The 25,811-nt window shown below is 44.4% G+C and overlaps 1 protein-coding gene across 1 annotated transcript in view; it reads right to left on the bottom strand.

Moving 5' to 3' along the window:
* Window positions 1-25,811, bottom strand: part of syne1a (spectrin repeat containing, nuclear envelope 1a) — a gene marked incomplete at its 5' end in the record, with an annotated part of 197,608 nt that overhangs the window by 35,719 nt on the left and 136,078 nt on the right. Inside the window, 32 exons of the mRNA XM_080744962.1 lie at window positions 59-153; window positions 332-479; window positions 1,223-1,377; window positions 1,899-2,045; window positions 2,520-2,702; window positions 3,580-3,784; window positions 3,903-4,036; window positions 4,316-4,486; window positions 5,320-5,475; window positions 6,011-6,166; window positions 6,548-6,724; window positions 6,901-7,050; window positions 7,264-7,446; window positions 8,087-8,219; window positions 8,608-8,804; window positions 10,254-10,385; window positions 10,766-10,939; window positions 11,748-11,948; window positions 12,380-12,499; window positions 12,682-12,783; window positions 12,964-13,179; window positions 13,293-13,466; window positions 13,656-13,784; window positions 14,467-14,617; window positions 14,920-15,020; window positions 15,646-15,777; window positions 17,704-17,895; window positions 21,610-21,783; window positions 22,217-22,426; window positions 22,909-23,070; window positions 23,702-23,815; window positions 25,134-25,271. Of these exons, the coding sequence (XP_080601088.1) occupies window positions 59-153; window positions 332-479; window positions 1,223-1,377; window positions 1,899-2,045; window positions 2,520-2,702; window positions 3,580-3,784; window positions 3,903-4,036; window positions 4,316-4,486; window positions 5,320-5,475; window positions 6,011-6,166; window positions 6,548-6,724; window positions 6,901-7,050; window positions 7,264-7,446; window positions 8,087-8,219; window positions 8,608-8,804; window positions 10,254-10,385; window positions 10,766-10,939; window positions 11,748-11,948; window positions 12,380-12,499; window positions 12,682-12,783; window positions 12,964-13,179; window positions 13,293-13,466; window positions 13,656-13,784; window positions 14,467-14,617; window positions 14,920-15,020; window positions 15,646-15,777; window positions 17,704-17,895; window positions 21,610-21,783; window positions 22,217-22,426; window positions 22,909-23,070; window positions 23,702-23,815; window positions 25,134-25,271 (5,012 nt within the window). The remainder of the gene's footprint in view (window positions 1-58; window positions 154-331; window positions 480-1,222; window positions 1,378-1,898; window positions 2,046-2,519; window positions 2,703-3,579; window positions 3,785-3,902; window positions 4,037-4,315; window positions 4,487-5,319; window positions 5,476-6,010; window positions 6,167-6,547; window positions 6,725-6,900; window positions 7,051-7,263; window positions 7,447-8,086; window positions 8,220-8,607; window positions 8,805-10,253; window positions 10,386-10,765; window positions 10,940-11,747; window positions 11,949-12,379; window positions 12,500-12,681; window positions 12,784-12,963; window positions 13,180-13,292; window positions 13,467-13,655; window positions 13,785-14,466; window positions 14,618-14,919; window positions 15,021-15,645; window positions 15,778-17,703; window positions 17,896-21,609; window positions 21,784-22,216; window positions 22,427-22,908; window positions 23,071-23,701; window positions 23,816-25,133; window positions 25,272-25,811) is intronic.

The following is a 25,811-nucleotide window of genomic DNA, read 5'->3' on the forward strand; positions in this document are numbered from 1 at the left end:
AGAGTCACTGAGCCAACGCTGAGACACATTCTACTACTTTGACTGAGAGCGTTCATACCTGTCGTCCACCTGTCCCTGGTCCAGCATGTGATGTCCATCGCTGATGATGGAGTAGAGGATCTGCTGCCTGCTGAACATCTCTGCCTGGAACAACTGCACACACACACACATTCATGAATGCTCTATCGACGAATAAACATACGTACATACAAACAAATACTGTATATGTATGTATCCCCACACACACACGTACACACTCAATCAAAACCACTGACACCGACATAATACGCACACACGCGCGTGCACATACATAGACACACACACACTCTACCTCGTGGTCTCTCTGCTGGTCCAGAAGACTGTGATAGTTGCCAGAGATTTCGGCAGCCAGCTTCTGCTCTGTCTGGGACAGGAAGTCCATCCAGGCCTCGCACTTCTGCAGGAAGCTCTGCTGTTGGAGCAGCACCGCCTGCAGCTTACTGCAGATGGACAGATGGAGATAACATGTAGGAACATAAAACAATATGAGTGTTTAAACAAGCTCCACTTATCTGGACAGAGTGCCTGTAATAACGTTTACCATTTCCTGACATTGTTAATTGGGCTAAGATTATCAGTGCACGTGGTCCTCCATTAACTATGAAAACCGTCACATCTTGTCCGTATCTTGTCTGTAACGCCTCAATGTCTATAGCTGTTGACCTATTGTGACATCACATTGTTGTGACATCACATTGTGACATCACATTCCGTCCTTGTCCCTTGTATGACATCACATAGTTGTGACATCACATTCAGTCCTTGTCCATTGTATGCCCATATATGGAGATCCCTGATGTCATCAAGATTAAGCCCATAGCTTGGAATTTCCATATATGGACATATTGTGTGAGTCTCATGTGGTCTATAACATAAGACATCTATGATGTCAAACGTCAGACATATCCATAATTGGGAAAATATTTTATAAGTTGTTAGCATATACAGTCAGCACATGACTGTGTTGTTATTCACTTATTATTATTAAATGAAGGATCATAGTCCCACCAAAACTCACTTCAATCACCTATTTATTTGTGAAGTATCGTTTCGGTTGTAAGTTATTCACTTGACATGTGACATTATCGTTATTGGAAACACAGCCTAAACTCATTTTAGCCACATACTGTACTTATCAAGTACCACAGTACAGAACAGAGAATGAGGAGTGCATGTACAGTACCTGAACCTCTCTGTGAGGTGAGCAGAATGCGCGGCCCAGGACCTGTTGAGGCCCTGCAGGCTCTTAATGTCTCTGTCGCTGAGAGGCAGCCTGTACGCCTGCTCATTGAGCCGCTCCAAGTCCGGGGACAGACTGCTCAGCTTCAGCAGGTGAACCTGGCAAGTGGCAACACACCGTGTCACACATTTCAAAATCCATTAGTACACTTTACATTCTTAACAAAGACCACAGTTGTGAACTTGTGACACATATTTCGAAATGGATTAGTACATTCAAAAGGTAGGGAGGTAAAATTACGAAAGTGAACTCCTGCATCAGATTTACACTCACACACGTTCTGTAAGTTTAGACACATTTAGAAACTTTCATGCTCTTGACGGAAATCGTTTTTTAGAGGCTAAATGAGCATTAACCACATGAATAGCGTCCCTATTCTGGGCATTTCATAATAGGCAAACAAAATAACAGATTTACAATGGCGCAAGCTCACGCAGTGTGAGCTTGTAGATCGGTTATTTTCTGCAACGGGAGTTGGAGATAGACTCCTGGGGGACCCCCAGTCAATGAAATATACATGTGTAGGGTTTAAGTATTTAAGTGTTATATAATTGAAAGAGTCGATGAAAGGTCAATCACACAGAGAGAACTGTGGGACAGCAGTGTTAATGTAATGTACCTTGAGTTTCTCCATGCGGTTCTGAACATTGATGAGGTCTGGTGAGCCTACAGAGTCAGACTCCTTCAACGCCTCCTCTGCCTCCTCTGCAAAACGGCTAAGTTTATCCAACTGCTCTGTGAAACCCTCACAGTCCTGAGCTCCAGACTAGACAAAACAAAGGGGGAAAAAGTACAGAATATAAGACAGTGAATCACATTACAATCAATTAGTCATCTTGGAACTAGAGCCCAAACGATGCAAAATATTTGGGTCTAATCCTGAGTCCTAGGCAAACACTGTTTTGACAGATATTTTAAGTAAAACATTAGAATATTACACAAATAAATATAATAATAACCAGTAAGACGCCCTAAGGACCTTCATCGATTCTAATTAACCAGTAAGACACCTAAGGCGAAAAGCGACCTCGCCCTTCATTGCTGAACTACAAGCTCACGATGCATAGCAGTGCAATACAATGTGAGCCTGTAGAGCTATTTCTTGGAAACGTTGTAGTCAAATAAATTAGCTGATATACTGGCCGAACCGATATATCAGTCTGGCTCATCTCGGAACGGTGCAAGTTTACACGCATAAGCACGTGTGGATGTTGGTCTGGAAGCCCCGTCCCATGCCTACCTGCAGTACCTCCCGTTGCCTGTGCAGGGCGTGCTCCAGCGCTGCTAGGCGATGTGTGAGGGACAGATGGTCTGACTGGAGGGCGGCCATAGAGGAGGCATCGACCTGGCTCTTCAGCTGTTCTCCCAGCGCCTGCAACTGCTGCAGGGACTGCTGCCCTGTGGCCTGGGCTCCAAGACACTCCTGCAATCAGCACAATCAGTAGCATTATAACATATGTTTACAATGGAAAACTATTGTTCAGATACAGCCTTATGTATTTGTCGCCTTACTGTATGTATTGTCTGATAGTTACATGAAAAGTCACCAATCAAAATCAATCAATCAATTTAGATTGATTTGATGGCATAAAAGCGGATACGATATTACAGTAGAAAGGTGGATAGGGTAGGGGTGATAAGGACATGCAACACAAAGAAAAGAACTGGGGATGTTACGATGACATGGACACACTATCCGGTTATCTACCGGCTAGCATACAGAGTTTAATAGTACCCAGGGGTCTGACAACTAGGGACAAAGGGACCGTACAAGACCAGTGTGTAGTATCTAGTCTCTAGGCTACCCTCATTGCCCACTGCAAGCCCAACTTCCAACTGGTGTATGAACTGGGCCCTGGCGTTCCCTTTTATGTGTCTCATTCTGAAAAGCCTTTTGTTACGTTCAGCTTGATTTGCATTCAAGCGGCAAAAGCTGACAGTATGCAATTTGCAGAGGGGATCGAGGCTTTGTAAGGATCCTTAAAATGGGTTGACAAGCCGTTTCCGAGCCTATTGCAGATGTCCCTAGAAACCACAGGCTGCATTTCTCAAGAAATTCCTTGGTTTCTTAACTGATCCTACAGTGCACTGAGTGCAACGGCAAATACAGAAATTAACACACTAAAATGCTGTAGTATAGACTAACTGTAGATTTGGTCACCAAAAAGTTGAAAAAATAACATTAGCAAGCAAGTGGCCTTTTACAAGTGCATGGGGAAAAAACACCCTAGCCTAAGAGATAAAACACATATAGTATTTACAGTTCAACTCTATTGCTCCAAGGCCTGAGCTGTACTCACATCGCAGTCTTTTATCCAGGCGTGGCTTTCCTCTTCCGTGATGTCCCTGTTGGTGGCGCTCTTGAGCAGGCGGTCGGCCCACTCGTCCTGCTTGAGGACCGCCGCCACACACTGGCTGTGCAGTGCCCTGTAGCGCTGCCACAGGCCCAGCACAGCCTTGCTGCTCCTGAGCTGCTCCGAGATCTGCTCCAGTAGCTCATTCCACCTGAGAGGAGGAGGGGGACAAGATCCTTGGAAAACTGTTCATACCATAAAAAACAAATAACATTTTTACATTTACTACAAGTAACAAACAGATGGCAGTTTTGTCCTGTTGTGCCTACCTGACGTTGACATCCTGGAGGGCGCTGTTGAGTGTTTCTGCCACCGAGGGATGGCACTCGGTGAGCAGCTGGTGCGTTACGGAGCCAAACTTCTTCAGACTGCTCTCCTGTTTATCCATCTCTTCCTGCAGGTTCTAATCCACATAAAGCATGCATATGCATTCTCAGGTTAGCCATTATACAGTTATAACACCTTTCTACTGTATGTTGGCATCTTGACAAAAGAGATGATTCATTATTTACAACAGAAACAAAGTGCATGGGGAATGTGCATAGCATTTATCAGACTATTAGCAAGTCCGAGAAGAAAATGAGGCAGCTACTAACAACGAGTGAAAGGATTAAAAAAATGTAAGTGAGTTTTACTGGTGTGCTATTTCCCCATACTGTATGCAGAGGGGAGAGTAACTCACCTCCAGGCTCTCCACCTGCTGCTGCACAGCTTCCAGAGAGCCGTTGAGGAGGTGCAGTCGGGACACAGAGTACCTCCCCTCCATCAGGTAACCGTTGATTTCCTCGGCCGCTCGCCGGTACAAGGTCCACTGTTCCAGCACCGACCGCAGACTCACCTTCATCTGACTGATCTGAAGGGGAGGAAAGAGAGACAAAAGATATCAACGTACATAACTGTATACAGTAATGTAAAATGTGCCATATTATTATGATTTCATTAGTTATGATTATTTAATCTTGTTAGTTGCAATAAGATTGGCAGCATCAATGACAGATGTACTGTAAAAACAGTTGCATGCAAACAAACAAACCCTGTAAATTTCAGTCAATTCTCTGAATATATATATTCTTCATTATTAAAAATTATGTATTGCAAATCTTTGAGTATTGCGATTCTGAAAATGAGTTCTGTATACTTTTTAATACTAGTCTAAGATAAACACGTCCTTCATACCTTCAATGATATTCTATGTCATAAGATACAGTATTTAATAAGAGAAGCAGTGCCAATGTTTCAACAATTTGTGATTCATGACAGAATAAAATGTTTTACACTTTGCCTAAACCAAACTCATAATAACGTGACGCATTTTAGGTAAGATAAACGCAAAACGCCAGGAGAGGGATTCGATACCGGTAGGTTGGGATTTGAAGACTAATGCTTAACGATGCACACCACGATGCCATATGGTACAGAAGGGGGTGTTGCCAAGTTATAGAGATAGGGTAGGAAAACGACAATCGTGTGTATGACGTATCCTTCTTCTTTGATATATTTGGTGTTTAGGTACTGTACATTAGCGCCACCAACTGAACCGGAGTACAATAGCTGGTGGAAACACGGTCGGTTCGCTAGAAAGCGGTTCCAAGAATCTTGAACGGCACTGGTTCTAAAGCAAAGTTATTTTGGTGGAAAAGGGGCCAGAGTGTGTTGCAGTTAATTTGTAGAATTCTAGAGGCTCACCATGTGATCCAGGTTGGCCCAGGCCTGGTTCAGTCCTTTGAGGGTCTGTCTGACGACAGAGCAGGCCTCTCCTTTCTTGTCCTGGATGAGCGCACTTCCACGTTCCTCGGCTTTCTCTAGATCCTTCTCCTTCTCCTTCACCAGCTCCTCTAACTCCTGTTGAAAGTCAGTAGAAGTTACATCATGGCGACAGACTTTAGTTAGGTTTATAAAGTGTATGACACTGAACACACATCGACGGTGATGCTGTGCTTTACTACCACAATTGTGAGGGATTTTTACTTTACTCGAGCATTTCCAATTTTCAGTACTTTTACTTCTACTCAGTACTTTTACTACATATCAGAAGCAAATATTGTACTTTTACTCCACTACAATTATTTGAAATCTTTTCTAGTTACTTTGTAGGTTCTGATTCTTATTACAACGCATACATTACCCACTTCAGCCCTATATACATTTCGGCCATTTGAAAATAGCCGCTATTTTCAAAAGATTTGTACATTCTGCACAATGAGTACTTTTACTTTTGGTACTTTAAGTACATGTTGATGCCAATACTTTTGTACTTTTACTCAAGCACATTTTAAATTCCTGACTTATGCTTGTTACAGAGTATTTCTACACTGCAGTATTGATACTTTTATATACCGTAGGTGAAAAACATGAGTATTTTTTTCCGCCACTGTACCTGACAGTCTTTGAGTGCGTTCTGCACAGACGCCACGTCCTCTATCCTGTGTCTCTTCTTCAGTTTCTCCTCCTGCAGGCTGAGCCAGGCTTTCAGCGCCTGGACTCCGTTCTCATGCTCCAACCAACCTTCTAGTAGTCTTTCTAAAAGCTGAATCTGCATGAATCACAAAACAAAAACCACAAAGATTCACCACACATTATGCACACAAATCCTAGTTAGTTTTACTCAGAGGGTAAAAACAGACAATCTCTGAGTTAAATCAACATTCAGGATTTCGCTGTGCAAATTATAAGTAACCAATCTTTTTTATTTTCCCAAATCCACAACTCAACCAGATTAAATTAGTTAAAATAAACTTCCAAATCCCCATATGGAAAACTGTGTTGGTCACCCATGCATAAAAGACAGATCACATAATCCATAAAAACACAAAACAATACTCACACACACACAAAAAAAAGAAAACAAGATCATCAACGAGTGTATCTGACTTGGATTTCTCCAAGATGATGAACGCTAACTCAGGACCATTACCTTCTCAGTGATGAGCCCTTGCAGTATCTGCCACCTCCTGTTCATCGCGCCCAGCTTCTCGGCAAAGTCTGTCTTGTCGCTACGTTTCCCCTCCACATCCTGGCTGCTGATCTGCAGCACCGACTGGTTGACAAAGTCCACGGTCAACTGCTTGCAGGTTAGGTCGATACGGAAGCCCTGGGGGAACACAGACAATTTGATGTGGGTCAGATGAGGGATTGAAAGCAAAACATTGAGGTACTGTATGATGAAGAGGTGGAAGTAATTTGGGCTTTAAAGGTTGTCCATAAAGTAGCTGGAACTCCTGGAAGCTACGGTGTGTTGCTTAGGAGAACAGACTCTGTCCTACGTACCTTATACTTCTGTAGGAAGTCTTGGACCGCCTCGGAGCCTACTGCTCCCATGATCTTGTTCTGGTCTTCTTCTATGATGTTCTCCATGAGAGAGATCCAGCTCATCAGCTCTGTGATGGCATGGCGCGACGCCAGTTTCTCCATCTGCAGCTGAGGGAAGAGAGGAGGAGAGGAGTCAACAGGAGATACTTCCCCCTAACAGGTTTGACAAATTGACATTCGAATTTCAAAAGAGTTACCCTCAATCATTATTACATCTACCGGTATTTAAGTGCTTTGAATCAATATTAAATGTATATTAGTTATTCATTCTAATCCATCCAAATAAAAAGCCAACTCATGAGCCATGCGCTGTTCCCAGACCTGGTGTAGTTTCTCCTGCACCACAGGGATGCGAGTGAGCAGCTCGGCCCACTGCGTGTCCACCTGGGCCAGGGCTGACCTCAGACCAGCTGTGTCCACTCTTTTGAGACGCATGAGCTGGTTGCCAGTGCTAAGAACCGAGGAGCGCAGGGAAGACTTGGCGTCGACCTCCTTGGAAAACTCCTATCAGAGAAACCACAAGAAGATACACGTGTTGGTTTATGTGTGTCGAAGCCTATGTTGAGATATTTTAGTGTTTTGTGTTACGAATCGACGGTTTAGCAAAGTGAGATGCTTGAATCTGATTCATGCTCCAATGAGTCATTATTCTAGTCGAGCGACACATTGTACGACTTTGAAGATACTATAATAAAACTAGACCAGGTCAACCTGGTTGTGCCAGACCCCCTGTCTGTCATCATCATTTATGACATCATGCCTTTTGTAGGCATGTCATCATCATGTCATCATCATATATACCCTTTATATAGAAAACCAGGACAGACAGACAGACCGACATTTGCTTATGTAGGCCTACCCATTTCATGGGTCTGGCAACTAGACCAGGTCAACCTGGTTGTGCCAGACCCCGGTTCTGCCAACCCCCTGTCTGTCATCATCATTTATGACATCATGCCTTTTGTAGGCATGTCATCATCATGTCATCATCATATATACCCTTTATATAGAAAACCCGGACAGACATTTGCTTATGTAGGCCTACCCATTTCATGGGTCTGGCAATAATGTAATTCATAGATTCAAATTGTAATCTGATGATATGACAGGGGGAACATTCTGTACATGCTAGCTAATAACTGACCAGGAAGGCGTAGAGGTGGTCTCTGACTGTCTCCAGTTCCTGGGGTACCGTTACAGACTGGGTCGTCCAGAACTCAAGCCGGTCCAGAGCCGACCGCAGCCACTGGCTCAGCTCTGCTGACTCCCTCTGGTACCTGCGGGTCGAGAACAGAAAAATGATTAGACTTGGACAAGACAGAAAAGAGATGTGACTGACGCTTTTTTTAAAGCAAACTTGTTGTAACTCAAATCTTTGCCTCTGGGCTGGGGGGTCCCTGGAACGACATATTTTGAGATCAGGGTCTGCGGCCAAATACATATAATTCAGAAGTCCTTGACATGAAAACGTTTGAGAACCACTGATCATAGAAACATATGTTTTTCAAAAACCTTAGAAGTATTTTTCTACGTTTGTAGAATCGGCTTCAGGTCTTAATGAGTTAAGTGTCACTGACAATCCGACTGAGGGACATAAACAGACAGAAAGTGAGACTACAGACTAGCGACCACGCGTCCTATATCCCTGGCCCCAATGCCACTGACCTGGTCCAGTGTTTGAGGGTGGAGTCCAGGCGGTGCAGCTCCTTGTTGACCTTGGTGGTGGACGACAGCCAGTGCTCGCCCAGCTGGGTCAGCTGGTTCTCCAGGTCTGAGCAGCACACCGACAGCAGCAGCCTCTTCCCTTCCTCCAGCACCTGGTACAGCTGGGGCTGATGCTCCGTCAGGCTGGCCTTCAGACGCTGGGGAGACGGAGGGCAGGAATTACGGAATACATGAGTGAATTGAGTTATAATACACACGCACTCATAGTTTACCATGAGAAATGTCACAGCTTGTCTCTGTGTGTGTACACATTTTTACAGTCTATGGGTTGGTTCCCTTGACACATCACTGTGACATCACAGGTGATATCACAGATGACATACCCTATGTACCAGTAAGACTCCCTAATCGGGAGATAAGCGACCGTAGGTCACTTATCTCCACAAATAGGGCAAAAATTTGTTTTTCCAAAAACGTCCGGATCCATGTTGATGACATGAGTGTAGACATACTGTGTAGTGATTTCCGTGATTTGAGGGCCAAAACTGTAGGAGCAGTGGCCAAAAATGTGTTTTAAAAATCGGCCTGTAGGTGGCGCTAGAAGAGGGCCATGTGAGAAATGAGGGGTGGGGTGTCCGCGTTGCCTTGGCGGACGATTAGGTACCGGCCCCGGCTCTCCCGGACGCTCCTAGCCCGAGTTACGGCATTTTATGTGAGCTGCAGTGGCAGGGGGTCCTCCACTGGGGGCGCCACCACTTTTGCATCCGTTCTGGAGCACCAGGAGTGGGTGTTCCCCGGGAATTCCCCGTGAGCAGCCCCGTTGGGGTGGTCATTTGGTAATTTTTGCACATTTGGTATTTTTTTTACACCTGGGGGTCCCCCAGGGACCTGGGGGTCCCTGGAACTCTGGGGGTCCTTGGAGGTTGTAGTTTGGCAGGCAAGGAGTTTGTGTGGAAATTTTGGCATGGATCGGGCCAACGGTGGCCGAGATATGAGCAGGGCAAAAGTGTGACGTGTGAGGTGTGACTGACTGACGGACGCACGGACACCTCGAGCAGCTTTCTGTAGTAAGTGCGACCTACGGTCGCAAAAAGTCCAATAGAATCCCTTTTATGCCCATATATGGAGATCCTTGATGTCATCAATATTAAGCCCATATCTAACAGGACTTCATATGGGAATGCCCATATATGGAGGAAGACAGCCCATATCTGTGCGGCTGGTTCAGACAGGGATCTCCATGTATGGGCGTATACTATATATATAGTACATGGATCTCCATACATGGGTAACTGGTCCGATATACATCACTGGCCATATGGCCAAGAATTGTCGCCCTGAGGCGTCTTACTAGTAGCTATCAAGGGCTAATAGGACCCCTTTATGAAAAACATTAACATTTCAAACATGTATAAAATAAGTAAAAGCTTACAGCAGTTGAGGAAGAACCGATGCTGAGGTATATTTATAAGAAATATAAAAGTTCAAAACATTTCACCATTTGTGTAATCCACTGCATCGGCTTACTTATTTGGAATGTGTACATGCATACACATATAGCATGCATTCATGAATGAATGTGTGCATGAGCACACATGTGATTACATCCAATATATTACAGTACGTGTGCATAGTGTGTATAGTACCTGGTAGAGGTGGATCCTGTCATTGAGTCGTGCCTCCGTCTCCTCCACCAGGCCTACAGTCGGGATGCAGCACTCCACAGCCTCCAACTGCCTACACAAAGCCTGGTAGTCCTCCATCAGCCTGCTCCACGACTGGAAGCCAGAGAGAAGGGTGTTAATGACTGTGGTTAGTTAATGAGTAACTGGACACTGCTTCACTCATGTCATTGTGACATCCATGATGCTATGAGTGTGATGCTTCATCTATAATCCAGCAAGATAATGCAGTACTCTTGTCCCTTCATCAACTCATTCCTGGTTCAAGCAAGCATCCATCAAGTCAACCCAGATTTTATTTTTTAAACGTTCTTCAACCATCATACACATACATACAATAGAGATCTATTGTGTTGTCTGTTAGCTACATTTATGTTTAATAATAAATTGTCTGCCTTTAGGGTTATGAACTCAATATTTAGCAACACATGTTTGTGCCCTTTTGTCCATCGCAGCGTTTAAACACTCCCACCTACCTCCAGAATGTCCTCCAGCTCTACTCCTCTCCTGTGGGCCTGTTTGAGGATGTTGTGGGCCAGCACCATGGTCTCCTCCAGTGCCTGGCTCTCTCTCTGCACCACCAGCCCAGACACCTTTCTGTAGAACGTCTGGGTTAGGATCATATGGCACTCCAGGCCCTGGAAGAACTCCTAGGAAATAGGACGAGTGAGGTGAATTAGATATTATATTTTGTTGATTGCTATGTGTTGCATGACCCTGAGACACAGCTGCTGATAGGGACGAGGGAGGATAGGTCATAATTCATAGTTGCCACATAGTGGCCCCTTTGTTTTATGGCTGTGTGAAAGAAATAAGGTTCTTGGATTTTAATGAGCTCTGCAGAGAAGAATGTGTGATGTTTTGTTTCAGCCAATTAAGAATGAAATGTTAGAGGAGTCAGTCCACCTTTTTGCCTGATGTGTGATGTGTGAATGTTACAGCGCTGTAAATAAATCTTTCTATTTATTTATTTGAAATTTCACTGGAGGATAAACCCATTGAGTTGCATCAACTAGTGTCATCATTTTATATTGCATCTGACTCAAAGTGAACTGATCTTTTGAGAGTTTTCAATTCCGCTGGGATTTAGTCATGAAGTCCATAAATTAAGTAGGATTTCCACATCAGGAGTTAGTGCGGAGAATTGAGTGACCAATTCCGGTACTGCTAAACAGTCACAAATAATAACAAAAATCACACCCAGTGTGAAGTGAGCGGGCCTTTGTACACATGCTAAACGTCTAAACGTCCCGCGAAGCTTGGCCAATGGCAAGTTCTGCAGGACGGACATAATTACACACAAAGCCAGATATAGGAGCGGTTAGCTATGATCCATATGTTACGGCTACTGTACACCATAAGTTCCATATGTGCTAGTCGTATTGCATTAAGTGAAATTATGTTTTATTCCTTTAAATAAGTCGTGGACAGAAATATTTTGTATTAATTCCCGCTTACTTTGTGCTTGTCCAGCAACAGCTGGACTTCAACGACAGAAGCTACGGTCATCTTCTGGTCAGCGGCCATCTTGTCCTGGGCGGTGTCCACCAGGTCAGTGAGGTCATGAAGGGCAGCTTCGTACTGGGCCTTCTGAGTCAGGCTGTGGTTCAAACTGCTACGCCTGGAGCCCACCATCAACACCAGCTCCTCATACGCATCCTACACACATGCACACGCACACGCACACACACCCCACTGAGTCATAGAACACTCCAACAAACATATTCTGAATTTTGTTTCGTTTTTGCTATAATGACGCTCTAAAATTGGGTTAAACCGAGTTTGGGTTTTGGGTTTACCGGAGTTTAAAAGTTTAATACATTTTACAATCCACGTGTTAGTCCTGGACTGGAACAGTATGCCAAATGAAAAAGACATAAAAGGAAGGTGTGTGGAATTACAGTTGATAGATGATTGTTGATCAATAAACACAATCAATAAATATGGTTAATGAGGAGTATGTTTTGTCCAGGTTTCCACTCCAGTATTATTGTAAAAACAATACAAATGTTCGGTGCTATGCATCAGTAAGTGACATATTTCAGCTGTATCATGGAGGGCATTTTTGCAACGCGTGGAACTTTAATGACCTGTAGTTTGAGGAGTTCCTGGTTGGAGGCCTGGTCAGACTTCAAACCCTCCGCTCTGGTCTTCAACTCTGTCACTCTCTGTTCAAACTCCCTCAGACTGTCCTCCACCTCTGATAATGTCTACAAGATAAGAAACATTAAGTCAAACGGTTTTCTCTGAATTCACTGGTGCTTTGCTCTAGCTTAATATAAATTATATTGTGAATACTATATTGCTATTCATGAAACAGGTAGCTCAAATCACATAACACAATCTGACTGGTTGATAGCCATGGTACTGTATAATGAAGTGTGAATCTTACTTCTATCTGTTTGGTGGCAGGTCTGTCCACAGTTCCAGCCATCCTCTGCAGCAGCTGGTGCTTACTATCACTCAGAGCTGTGAACAGCATCCTCAACTCATTCTATAAGAGACAGCAGAAGCACATTCATATGAACAGGTCTTGACAGACGGTTGCAAAGTGAACATTCCCAGTGGTTCTCAATCTTTTTAATTTCCGAGAGTGTACAAATGGAACCATTTGGTTCAGAGTTACAGAACTTTAAGGGTCTTTTGGAACCCCCCCCCCCCCACACACACACACCTGGATGGTAGAATGCTCTTGCAGCCGGTCCCTCATGTTGTCACAGTGCTGGTCCAGGGTGGAGTCCAGCAGGCCTAGCCTCTCCTGCAGGCCGTCCAGGGTGTCCTCCATCAGGCCTTGCTCCTCTCCTCCACACAGCCGGCCCGCACTTCCGCCCAGCAGGTCCCTGCACTGGCTCACCTCCCCGGTCACCTCCTTCAGCTCTTTACTCAGGCCCTTCAACGGAAGAGGAGACGTTGTTCTTTGAGTATAATCCAACGTGGGATAAAAACAATATTATACACTTCGGTATGATGAACCAACATTGTCCAGTATGGTCCCGGCCTCACCTCAAGGTGATAAAGTTGTGTCTCTGTGTCCTCAGACAGCAGAATGGGACCAGAGAGAAGCTGGTTCTCGGCACCGTCCAGCCAAGAGGAGGCAGCGGACACCGCTGCATACAGGTCCTCCTGCATCGCCACCACCTCCAGAGATCCCCCTGCCTTAAAGTCTCCGCCCCCTGTCTTTGAAGACAAGCGACAGTAACAGTGTTACTAGGCGTTATTTCATTATATTAGCTCATCAACTTTTCTTATCGATCCGATCAATGTGCTTTCAGCTTCCAAAGATACCTTTGGAAATCATTACACGTAGTGATGACAAATACTGGGAAATTAAATAAATAAGGGTTTGGGGGAGGGTTTGTGGTGTACCTCTTGAGCTATTCTTTCTAGAGTCTGGGTGCACTCCTCAAACAGGACCCTAGGAGAGCGGGGATCCTGGCTCGCTGACTCGCCCCTGAGAACCATGCCGGGACTGGATAACCGAGACCTATGGAGTACCTGGATACACAGAAACATGAGACTGTCAAACAGGCAGCAAGTAGGACAGCTGTAATCTAGACCCTCCAGAAAAATGCGGTCAAAAATCCTTGATTTTGCAATGAAATATGCATGGTTTTATGTGATTTTATGCTGTGTAATATGCTAAAAGATTCGAAATATGTGAGATGCAAAATATGCGGAAAGTTGAAAAATATGCTAAACGTTGTGAAATATGCGAAATATGTGAAATATGCGGGGGTTTATGTGATTTTATTCGGTGAAATATGCAGGTGGAAATATGTGATTATGCTGCCTTTTTGAAAACATACATAATCTGCGTGAAATTCAGCGATCGCATAATTGCATTTTTCTGGGGGGTCTAGTAATCTTGCCAAATGACATAAAGGAAAAAGAAATGAAGTGCACTGAAAATGCCTTTCAACATTAAAAGAAAGGTAACAGTTTCAGAAATTACTGAAATCATGACACACAAACTAGTAGCACCACTTTTTTATACGTACAATGGTATTACGTGGCGGGAATAGTCGATCAACAAGCTTACAATGCGTTGTTGTGATGCGTTATGAGCTTGTAGAAGAGTTTTATCATTATTTCGAAACATTTTCAACGATTTCCACCTAACATGAAAGTGGTCGACAGTGAGTTGAGGGTGAGAGACTGTGCTGCATGGCATCTGTACCGGGCTGAGCTGGTCTTGTTCCAGGGAGTTGAGTGACAGCTGCAACTTGGTGCTCTGGTCTTTATTAAGGTTCTCCCACCTCTGTCTCAGCTGGTCCAGAGGGGAGAGGCTGTCCACCTCCAGCAACAGTCCTCCTGGGACTGATATCTCACTGGGGAGACACATACGTTTGATATGAGGACAATGAGGAAAGAACATGATGTGCTGTCATGCTCCCTGGTCTTGGAGGGTTTCTCCCTTGAATATCCACTTAATATTATGCTCATAATATTATACTTATATATAATATAATAATGTCATCTTGTGAAGATTATCTAAAACCAAACCCAATCATCACACTAATAAATCAAGTGGTCTCATTACACATTTTAATTGAACAGAAAGGAAAATGAAAATGCACCAGGTGTAAATAAATCATTTTTGTCAAGTAGTGAGGGAGACAGACTGCAGTACCTGTCTCCGTTAGGTGTGGTCTGTTGGCTGAGTAACTCCTCTCCAACGCTGGCTACAGACTGTAACAACCTCCTCTGTTCCGCTACCTGCTCCTCTAGCTCCTATAGAGCAACAGAAAGAACAACAGCCCATTGTATTAGTAAATTCCAACTAGCTATTTGAAATTTATTTAAATCAATCTAGTTTTGCGCCATGCTACTTATTTAATCCGATTTCATCATCTGAGAACGCAGGCCATGGTTTTTAACGGATCTGGTTTAAGGTACCGTAGGTCGCATTTAGTATGAAAACCAGCAGATCATGTCTGTCCGTCCGTCCGTCTGTGTGTGTGTATCACGCTCACGCCTCATGTCATGCTCCATATATGGCCAAGGGTCTCCATGTATGGAGCTGGCCAATACCTCCAGATATGGATATAGCTTATTTGTTCCAACATCAGAATCATGACTTGACCAGCCAGATCAATGGTTTAACTCCTGCTTCTTATCTGTGACGTATTAAGAAGCTGTGATGTTTCAGCGCTTCTCGCCCTTAGGGCATCTTACACATAGCAGATAGACAGGAAATGGCGAGAGAGACGGGGAGTGACACGCAGCAAGGTCGTCGGAGTCGGGACTCGAACCTGTGACACGCTGCCGGGCCTCAAGGTTGTGTTTTATTGTTAGATCTTAGAGTAAAACTTATTTTGGTGGGGTCTAGCATATAAAAAAGACAACTGCCTCTCACCCTCTGTCGAAGCAGGTTGTCATGGTGCTGCTGTGTCCGTGTGGAGCGAGCCTGGGACAGCCAGTCCTGGACGTTGGGACTCTGGGACAGGGTCGAGTCCGGCTCACTGTCCTCCTGCTCCTGTAACGATCCCTGGATGAAGATGGATAGGGTCATCATGGGTGGCAGAAATGTGACAAAGACAGATATATAGTAGGGTAATCAAGCTAACTGGCATTCATAAAATTCCAGCCACGATAACTTCTCTAGGGAAGATATTTTTTGGTGGACATAAAAATATATCGTCGTTGTCGGGTGGAAACCTTTACGTCCAAAACCATCGTTTTGTATTTATCATTTTAAGAACTAGAAGCTGGGCCGCCCTTCGGGCGGCCCAGCGTCTAGTCGGCGACCTGGCCAACTCGGAACAATGTAAATAGGGAATGAATGCCCCGCCCTTTAATGCAAACCCCATTATACCTGTTTTCATAGGACCCGTTTTGACCATCTGTCTGCCTGTGTCCATTTATGCCCATATATGGAGATATCTGTATCTGTCTGTCTGTCTGTCGGCGTCAATTTTATGTCCATATATGGAGATCACTGCAGTTATAGTTCTGGGTCCATTTTATGCCCATATATGGAGATATCTGTCTATCTGCGTCCATTTTATGCCCATATATGGAGTATCTGTCTGTGCCTCCAACTGTGTTGCAGACACAGTGCCGGTTCCCCCTTTAATGCAAACCTCATTATACCTGTTGTCATAGGACCCGTTTTGAACATCTGTTTGCCTGTGTCCATTTATGCCCATATATGGAGATATCTGTATCTGTCTGTCTGCGTCCATTTTATGCCCATATATGGAGATCTTTGACCATCTGTTTGCCTCTGTCCATTTATGTCCATATATGGAGATATCTGTATCTGTCTGTCTGCAATCCATTTTATGCCCATATATGGGGGCATTCATTTTATGCCCATATATGGAGAACGCGCGTGCCCGTGGGACGAACGGTTCTCGAGATACGCGGATTACATACATACATACACAATCACAGAGATTTTTTGTTGACTCATGTGACGTACGTGATGTCAGAGCCTTTTATGAAGTGATGTCACAATGAGTCAGAGCTTTCGCCGATTTCCTCCGGAACAGCCTGATGTCAACAATCAACCCCGCATAAGGAGATTCCGAACGTTTCGCGCCGGTTCGGGAAAACTGCACGTCGGGTCGGGTCGAGACCCGGCACTGCACTCCGTGCCGCGGCGGGGAACGCGCGTGCCGAATCTGAAGCCGGTGGGACGAACGGTTCTCGAGATACGCGGATTACAGACACACACACAGACAGACAGACAGACACACACGCAGAGACTTCTCGCATTTATAGATAGATGATTTAAAATAGTGAAAAGTTTTCACTAGTGTGACAGCCTTGTACAGTATGATGAAGCAGGGCTTTACTTTACAAAAAAACATACACATTTGAAACTTGGAGATACAAGGTTTCTGCCCGACAGTGACGATATGTAAAATGTATAATATTTGTAACATCTGATAATGTGGTACTGTAACACCCTCGGCGGGGCACGAAAACATGTGTTATTACTACAGTAACTGATAATGCTGTGTCATCAGAAACAACACCTGTTCCAATGTGTTTAGTGTCAGTGTGATGCGGCGAGGTAGCTTTTGTCTGCGCCTGAGGCCCATTGTGAGAAATACAGGCCCCTGTTGTTCTGTGGCCACTGGCCAGTGGTGGGAAACAGGGAGACCTTTATGACGGAGGCCGACGTGACCTTTGGCATTTGCACAATACTGCCATTGATGAAGATACAACGAAACAACATACTGCAATGCAGCACAACAGAGCAGAACTGCGTTTAGACAGAGAGACAGAGGGAGAAAGGAACATGACCAAAATGGAAGGGAGGATGAAAATGGGTAGGATGAACAGAAGAGAGGACAGGACCGGGGAAGAACATAGACCGCAGTGAAGGGGAGAGAGAGAGACCGACGGGGATCCCCTATGGTCAATTCTTTGGATGTCACGACATCCATACAACAGTACGTCTCACCTGTATGTCCACCTGTTTGTCCTGCAGCATGCGCTGCAGCTCCAGCAGGCTGTCTTTGAGGGACTGGAGCTTCATGGTGAGCTGCTCCGCCTCCCCCTTGGTGCCGGCGCGGCCCTCCAGCAGCAGGCTCTCGCTGTGAATGGAGAGCTCCGACAGCGATGCCACCTTCCGCTCGATCTCAAACAGCATGTTCTGAAAGGGCAGGAAGAGGCAGGCGAGCTCAGGTACAGTCATCATCATCACTGACAAAAGTCGCCCTGCATTTAGAAAGTCGACAGGCCACTGGAATCATATCAGACAACGAAATCATATTGTCACACAGTTCCGCTGCCCACAGATCCATTCATAACTAAGCTAAAACCCTGCACTCGTTTTAAAACAGCCTGGCATTGTTGGAATATCTACTGTAACGTCACCAAGCTGTCACTCCCCGTAAGTTCAACAGTGTGACTCATTAAGGGAAGCTCTCTCCAGCAGAACTGGATCTGCTATCTCCGCTACATGATGGGCGATGACAGCCTGCTCTCTGGCACATGGGAACAGTCTTTTCTTCTACTCAAAGAGCTCTTATTGGCTGTGCGTAAGTGAATGACAGGCACAGTCCTGGTGGTTGGTAGGCATCTACTCAGCATAATGTACCAGGCTTTCATTTAGCTGTTTCCAGAATGTACTACACACATGCACATCCTCTTTTACTACCACATTCAGTGTTTCCCCCCTCTTTTCTCTTTCACTCACTTTCGTTGATTTGCATATATCCTTTTCCCCCTCTCCCTCCAAATCCTCATCAGCACATTCAAGCTGATTCAGTTGAGAAGCAACAAATCATTGCTTCCTAACAAAAGCGACCCTCCCATTCCATGGGTGAAATCTGAGAACAATAGTGTAGAAGGTGGAAAAAGTGAGGATTAGGGTTGTGTAGCCCCTCCTTTCAAAAGGGCATACAAGGCCCAGAAAAAGAGAAGTAGTAGTCATTCTCCCACCACAATGTATGCACCACCTTCTCCTTCCATTCAGTGCCATTCTGGCGGCTGGAGGGTGGAGGACTCATTTACTACCTACACAGTAAAATCTCTCTCTCTCTCTCTCTCTCTCTCTCTCTCTCTCTCTCTCTCTCTGATGGCAGGTCACAAAGACTACTCGAGTAATGTGACTAATCTGCATTTCAATCTATAGAATGACATCAGTTGGAGGTTGTGGCTCAGAAGCACACAGTCAATGACCGTGATGGTCGTGTTTTACAGTGACATACTGAACAAGAAAAAAACAGAACAGCAACTATTCCTCAGGTGACTGAGAATGTCAGAGCATGATGTGATCAGACTGTCAGCAACAACAGTCATACAACTACGAAGAGAGGAATGTTATAGTAGGGCTGCTGCAGTACATAAACCAAATGCTTACTTGGCACTTCAGCGGTGCAAAAAGTATATGCACTGATCTACAGAGATGTGGAAATACTAAACAGTTATATGGTCAGATAGGTCATCATTCAAAATATTATTGGAAAGTGGGCAAGTGTATTTGTGGTGTACACCACGACCTACAGTATACAGTGAGGGTGTCTGGTGGCTTATGCTTTGGGCATTTGTTTTTCTCCAAACATCGTGCAGGTCCAAATACAAAAAGTAATCACCTTTATCCCATGATGAAACATTTCTTAATTGGAGTTAACCAGACAATCAGAAATCTCTGCCTATTATACTTTATATTATAAAGAATTAAGCAATGTTACACCGAAATACTGTATGTTCTTTTCTTACTGTTACTGTAACCACGACAGTGATGTGGTTAGGAACGAGGCACTTAGTATTAGAAAAAACATTAGTATTACTGAAGTGGCCTTGAGAGTAATACTGTGATTATACAACAGTTACTGTACCTTCCCTTTCTCCCATCTCTATATCTCTGTCTTCTGTCCATCACACCAAGTGTGCTCTTTGCTCTTTACAGTGGCTCTATACTGCATAAATTCAATTAATCTGTGGATTGCATGCAGAGTCCTGTTAGACCTGAGCTCCACTAGAGCCATATGTGAGCCATAATCAGCTTACCTTCTCCAAGCTGCTACTGTACAAACACACCCACCTCAAAAGACCTCTTCTGTCTGAGCCATAGAGCTAACATCATTATAAGAAGACACTTGTGTTACATGATAGGGGGCTGGACGTTTTAACTGTTTAAGTGCAAGGTATTTTTTGAGTAAATTACGATTACTACTGTATGCGTGGAGTAGACAGAGTAAACACCTATTCCATCTCCCATATATCAGATTGTCTGATACATGCCCTACCCGGGGACCATATATTAAATAGATTATCTGTTCTTATCAGTTTAAAATCTGATTCATTTCAGATATTAAACTGATAAGAACAGCTACTACACTACTACATAAGATACGATCTTAGCCAAAAGGCAGAGAAGCAATGATTACTAACTACTTCAACTTAAACAAACTGTCCTTTGTATTATTCTCTCCTTGCCCAGGAGGTGCTGTGTGCCATGTGATACAAATTAGCCACCCTGGAATACGTTTCCCTTTTTACAGACAAAAGCAAACTTCCATAACAATTAAAACAAAACCTGGCATAGATCAATCACCACTTCCCCCAAAGATAGCAGTCAAATCAATCAGTTTGAAGGTGAGATCGACATGGTAACAGAGTGAGCAGACCATGGAGCTTGGCCTGCTGGGGGAATGTTGGGGACCCAGTAGGATACCCTAAAGCTGAGTAGAGAGGGGGCAGACCATGATAATCCTAATCCTAATACCCAATCCAAAACACAATGCTCAGTTTAGCTCATTTGTTGATAGAAGCTGAATACTACTGGATTGCAGGGGTCCTCTGACTATGATACATTTTGTTCATGTCTGGGTGAAAGCCAACAAGCATAAAAGGGTTTATTCATGCAACAGACATCAACAGAGAGTAAAAGGCTTTGTTCAGACTACAGGCAAAACCGATTTGTTTATCAAATAAGGAGCTATATTTCCGTCCATGCCTTACCCCTTATCCTTAAACTTCTTTGCCTTTTTTTACTATTTTGAAAAACCTTTTAAAATACTTCAAATAGCTGATCTACATCGACACATTATGAGTTTGTATATCAGCTATTTGAAATATTTAAAAATGTTTTTCAAACTAGTAAAACATTGCAAAAGGGTTTAGGGATAAGGGGTAAGGCATGGATGAAAATAGGGCTCGAGATCTATAAGAATAACTGTCCACACTTTCAAGTGAGATCAGATTTGTGTATTCAGACATTGTCAACCTATCTGCATCGCTTGCTGTGGTAACAATGTAACAACATGTGAGTGATGCCTAATTTATTCTCTCACCGGAAATAGCAGTGAGCAACAGCAGTGAGTTGTATGATGAAGTATAAATCTGGCCTCAGTGTCTGAATGTCCACACTGAGAGACATCTTTAGAGATCAGATTCGAATCGCATTTCAAACCACCAAAGGAATGTTGTTAAAATCTGCAAAAATCCAATCTGGGTAGGCCAAAAATCTGATTTGAGCTACCAGTTTGAACATAGCCAAAGAGTATGAGTTTGTCTGACATGCAAAGAGAACAGCCAGGCACTATTTCTGGAACCCTGATACAAATCTGACACTACTGTATGCTGCTGATTTTACATACCACAATCCTTTTTACATGTGACACACTGGCATAGGCTCTAGCATAACATGATCTGCTATCTTTGCTACAGGACAAGTGATGACAACAGAGACAGACTATCACACTATTGTCTACCATGGAAACAATAACTCCCAGTGGGTACAGCTTCACCACAACGGTTTCCCCTCAACAAACCAAATCGTAAAACTCTCGAACCCCTTGGTTCGTTGTAAACGCTAGTCTCAGCTTGATGACAACACCAGTGACACCTTCATTCTCACCTGGCAGTCTATGAGTTGCTCTTCCATGTCCATGTCATCATTTTGGGGCTGGAGGGCGGAGCATAGCGTGGCACGGGCGCTCAGCAACCAATGGTCCAGTTCCTCGGCTTCACTGTGGTAACGCTGCAGCGCCTGTTCCTGACGCTGCTCCTCTAGCTGTTCGCTCAGTCTCTCCTAAACACGAGCACATGACAAACAAGAGCTATTAGATGGATAACAGGCTCAACACCTCAGTATGTGTCATACACAATAGAATCCGGATTGTTAGAGAACCATAGCAGTCTAAACATACGTATGTCCGCTTCAGCAATAGATCGTACATAAACATAGACCATTTTGCCATTCATTGTTTCACTTTTAGAGGTTTCTTACATTTTGTCCAAAGTCATCAAAATGATACCAAACACACATGAATTATTGAGTCACAACTAGAACACTGACCAACAAGTAGTCTAATAATGGCATATCATAGTTATCATAAACATCGAATGGAGGCTGATAAAAGGGGGCATTCCACCCAATAAAATGTGGAGTTTTCATTTAACTTCGAGAGCGGAAATATTGACCCGTAAGGGGGTCTAGCGCATCTACAGTAGTGTCCCAGTACCTCCAGCAGCTGCCGTTTCCCGGAGGCCTTCATGCGGATGGTGGCCATTCTCTCTCCCAGCACGGTGAGTGTGGACTGTAGAGCCAACTGGTCCCCGGGGTCCCCCTCGCTGTCGCTGTCTCCCATGCCGTCGCCCACTAGCTCCTCTGAGAAACACATCTGGAGCTCAGTGATCTCTTCCTGCAGCATCAGGATCTCATCCATCAGAGCCTGGATTGCGGGAAAACGAGGGGAGGGAAGAAGATTTGTGAGACGAGGAAGGATTGGGCTTCGGAGACAAAACCAAAGTGACCAAAAAGGCTTGTCTCACTGCTGTCAAAAGGGGACTGCACAACGGGTACTGCCAGTTACCGAGAAGTTGGCATAGCAACAGCGAACAGCGCTCAGTGTCTTTGAGCCCTGCACACAGCCTGGTGGAATGAAACCCCTTCATCATTCTCTCTGTTTTCACTGAGCACAGAGAGTCGGGGCTACTTGTCATCTTAGTCTTTACCGCATGGCTCAACTCCATTTCTGTTCTCCACCATTCAGTCTATTAGTCTATTGTTATTGCTTCCCCTGTCCTCATCTGAACTCACCTCCCCCACACACACACAAACTCACTCTTCTCTTTCTCGCTCTCTCTCTTAAACACACATAAAAACACTCCCTTCCCAAATACCTCCTGGCCTGTCTGCCACCCTCTCCCTCACCTGGTGTGCAGCCATCTGGCTCTCGGGGCTCTTGCTGGGATCCAGACCCTCGTTCAGCGCTCCCTCGATGGACTCCATCTTGGTGGAGACGGACTGGAGGGACTCCTGGTAGTGCTGCTGGCGCTCCAACGCTTCATACAGACTCTTCTGCTTCTCACTGATCTGAGGTGGGAAAGGTGGGAGAGAGAGTGACAGAGTGTGAGAGAGTGCTGACGAAAAGGTACCGGTAGGCAGTGGGAGTAAAAACCAATGTGCAGTGTACACAAAACAATCTAGAGTGTTGAAGGACCATACTGGTCTAAACACGTCATTGTCTACTGACAGCTTCAGCAATCGATATATCATAAACACATGGCCATTTTGACTTTAAATGTTTTGAGTTTGCGGTTGTCGTTTGTTTACATTTTGTTTACAATAATCTTAATTAATTTGCAATTTGCAATTCCTACCAAGCAAGTGTATTATTACCACTTCCCTGGAAGTGGTAATAATACTATACTGACATTAATGGAAAATGCAATGTAATGTTAAGTATAGAGTTGTACTTATGATCCTTCAATTTAACGTTGAGAGTAGAAATGAACCCATAGGGGATCTCAGAGCTGTTCTTATACAGTTACGTTCTTACAATATATATTTCCATCATGGTATATGTTTTATTGTTGAGAGACATCTCTGTTTCTGGTGCACTGGTGCAGTATTTCTATATAAAGCAAAAACCGACTGCAACGTTGCAGTTACTGTAGACATCCAGCTTCACCTCAGCAGGTTAATCTGTGACCAGGTGACGTACCACATTCTTTAGTGTTTCCCAGGACCTCTGCAGGTCATCCAGGTTAGCAGCGCTGCTTTCCATAGACGGGTCATACAGCTCCTGGAGGGGTGCACGACTCAGGTTGGCTCGACCCTAAAATTACGTGAGAAAACAGCTTGTGAAAGTCTTGCCATGTCTGTTTGTCTGTACTGTATGGATTGGATGTTCCTTGCATGATTATAGCACAGAATACTGACTTTACCGACTTCCTGCCATTGAAAGCTATGATGTCATTTGCACATAGTTGTTTGTCTTGTAAATTGTTACAGAATTATCCTGTGTCTTGCCTGGTGTTGTCCTATGTTATACAGTATGTTGCACCTTAACCAGAACCAATTCCTTCATGTCCTATATTCTGTGTGGAAGCATAGTTGGCTAGGGGAGAGAGGTCCGTTTACAACTACCCGCTGAATGACCATGTAATTGCTATAAAGTGTCCTGATATTGTGTCATGTTCTCAGCTTGAAGCAATTCATTAAAACCCCTAAATGTCCATATTCTTACAAAGAAAATATATCTTGTCAAATTAAGAGCAGTGAGTCGTACTATTAGCTATGTGCTGAGTGGGATGTTACCACTATAGCAGTCTGGCTAAATGCGTCCTTAATTTACCCCCCTCTCCCTCTCTCTCTCTTTCTCTCTCCCTCTGTCACCCTATCTCTATCTTTCATAATACTTTCCTTCTGTCTGTCTCCAACTCCTGTTAACTTTGCTTCCAACTACACTGCGTTGGTCTTCTCTCTACAGTACATCAGCACTGAATCACTGACACATCACATGACACAGTAGAAGAACAGACATTTCACCGTGAAATCGTCAGCATGACTCAGTTGCCAACACTCCAGTGCTGACCCCCTACTTGGTTACATACTAATAATATCCATCTGTCCAGGCTGTCTAGGTCACAGACCAATCCCAAAGAAAAAAGCATTTCGCGCTAACTAGCCATGCTAACAACATCGCACTGTTATCCACAGCGAAAAATCAAGGGAGTAAAACGAATGGAGGTACAGCTACACAGATGACATGATAATAAGGCAGATGCAACACACAGTAAAGGTCCAGCTGCTCATCCAACGTGGGTGTGGTAGACTAGAGGAATGTTATAGCAGCTTTGAATATGGGTGAGGGCTGTGGTGGTGATACTAGCAGACGGCTGGGGAGCAGGTGGTGCTGGGTGTAGTAGTGCAGAGGCATCTGGATGTGGTGGTTTTGCTCATAATGTTGCCGGTCGAGGATTCTTTTTGATTAATGCAGTTAATTTAAGCTCATGCAGACACCATACACAATCACTCTGAAGGATGATGGCTGAATTGTAAATGCAAATGTACAGTAAACTCTTTGGAGACCACTGGTTTAGAGATGGGAAGGTTCCCGAGGTGTCGGGGGCAGGGTGGGTGAGTTGCAATACCTGGTTAAGAGTGTCAGGGTTAGCCCCAGGAGAGGGGGAGCGACAAGCAGGGGGAGAGGAGACCTCACTGTTGGTGCCCTCCTCCCCTGACTCCTCCGTCACAGGGGAGAGCAGCGTGTGGCAGCGGCCCGCGGTCATCTGACCACACACACACACACCACAGACGTACACCAGGAGAAGCAGGAAGGGGGGAAATAAAAGGAGAAGAGAAGAGAAGAGAAGAGAAGAGAAGAGAAGAGAAGAGAAGAGAAGGTGATAGGAGAGTGAAGAGGTAGAGAAAGTGACAACAGATAGAGAGAAAGACAATGAAGGTATAATCATTAGTAAGGGTGGCATAGCTTCAGGTGGCTGCAGAGTTAGCACTTTTTCTGATTAATTAGAGAGTAATAACATAACAGAGACCTAAAGGATCACATTACTGGCATAAAACACTACCAGGCTAGTACAGTACTGTATATAGCATTCATCAAAAGCATCCTAATGTACTGCATTGATCTGCGCTAGCTAACGGAGAGTCCTGGAATCCATTGGCAAGGAGTGAACCCCTTTTACAGGATGCATCAGAGGAAAGAAACGATCATTGGCAGGAAGTTATAATGCACACACAAGCACGCAGTGTGTACAACAAGCGTCTTGAAACTGGAATAGTTTAGATGCACAACTGCCTCATCAAGATCA

The sequence above is a fragment of the Nannobrachium achirus genome, assembly GCF_963921795.1.
Source record: "Nannobrachium achirus genome assembly, chromosome: 16".
Taxonomy (NCBI): domain Eukaryota; kingdom Metazoa; phylum Chordata; class Actinopteri; order Myctophiformes; family Myctophidae; genus Nannobrachium; species Nannobrachium achirus.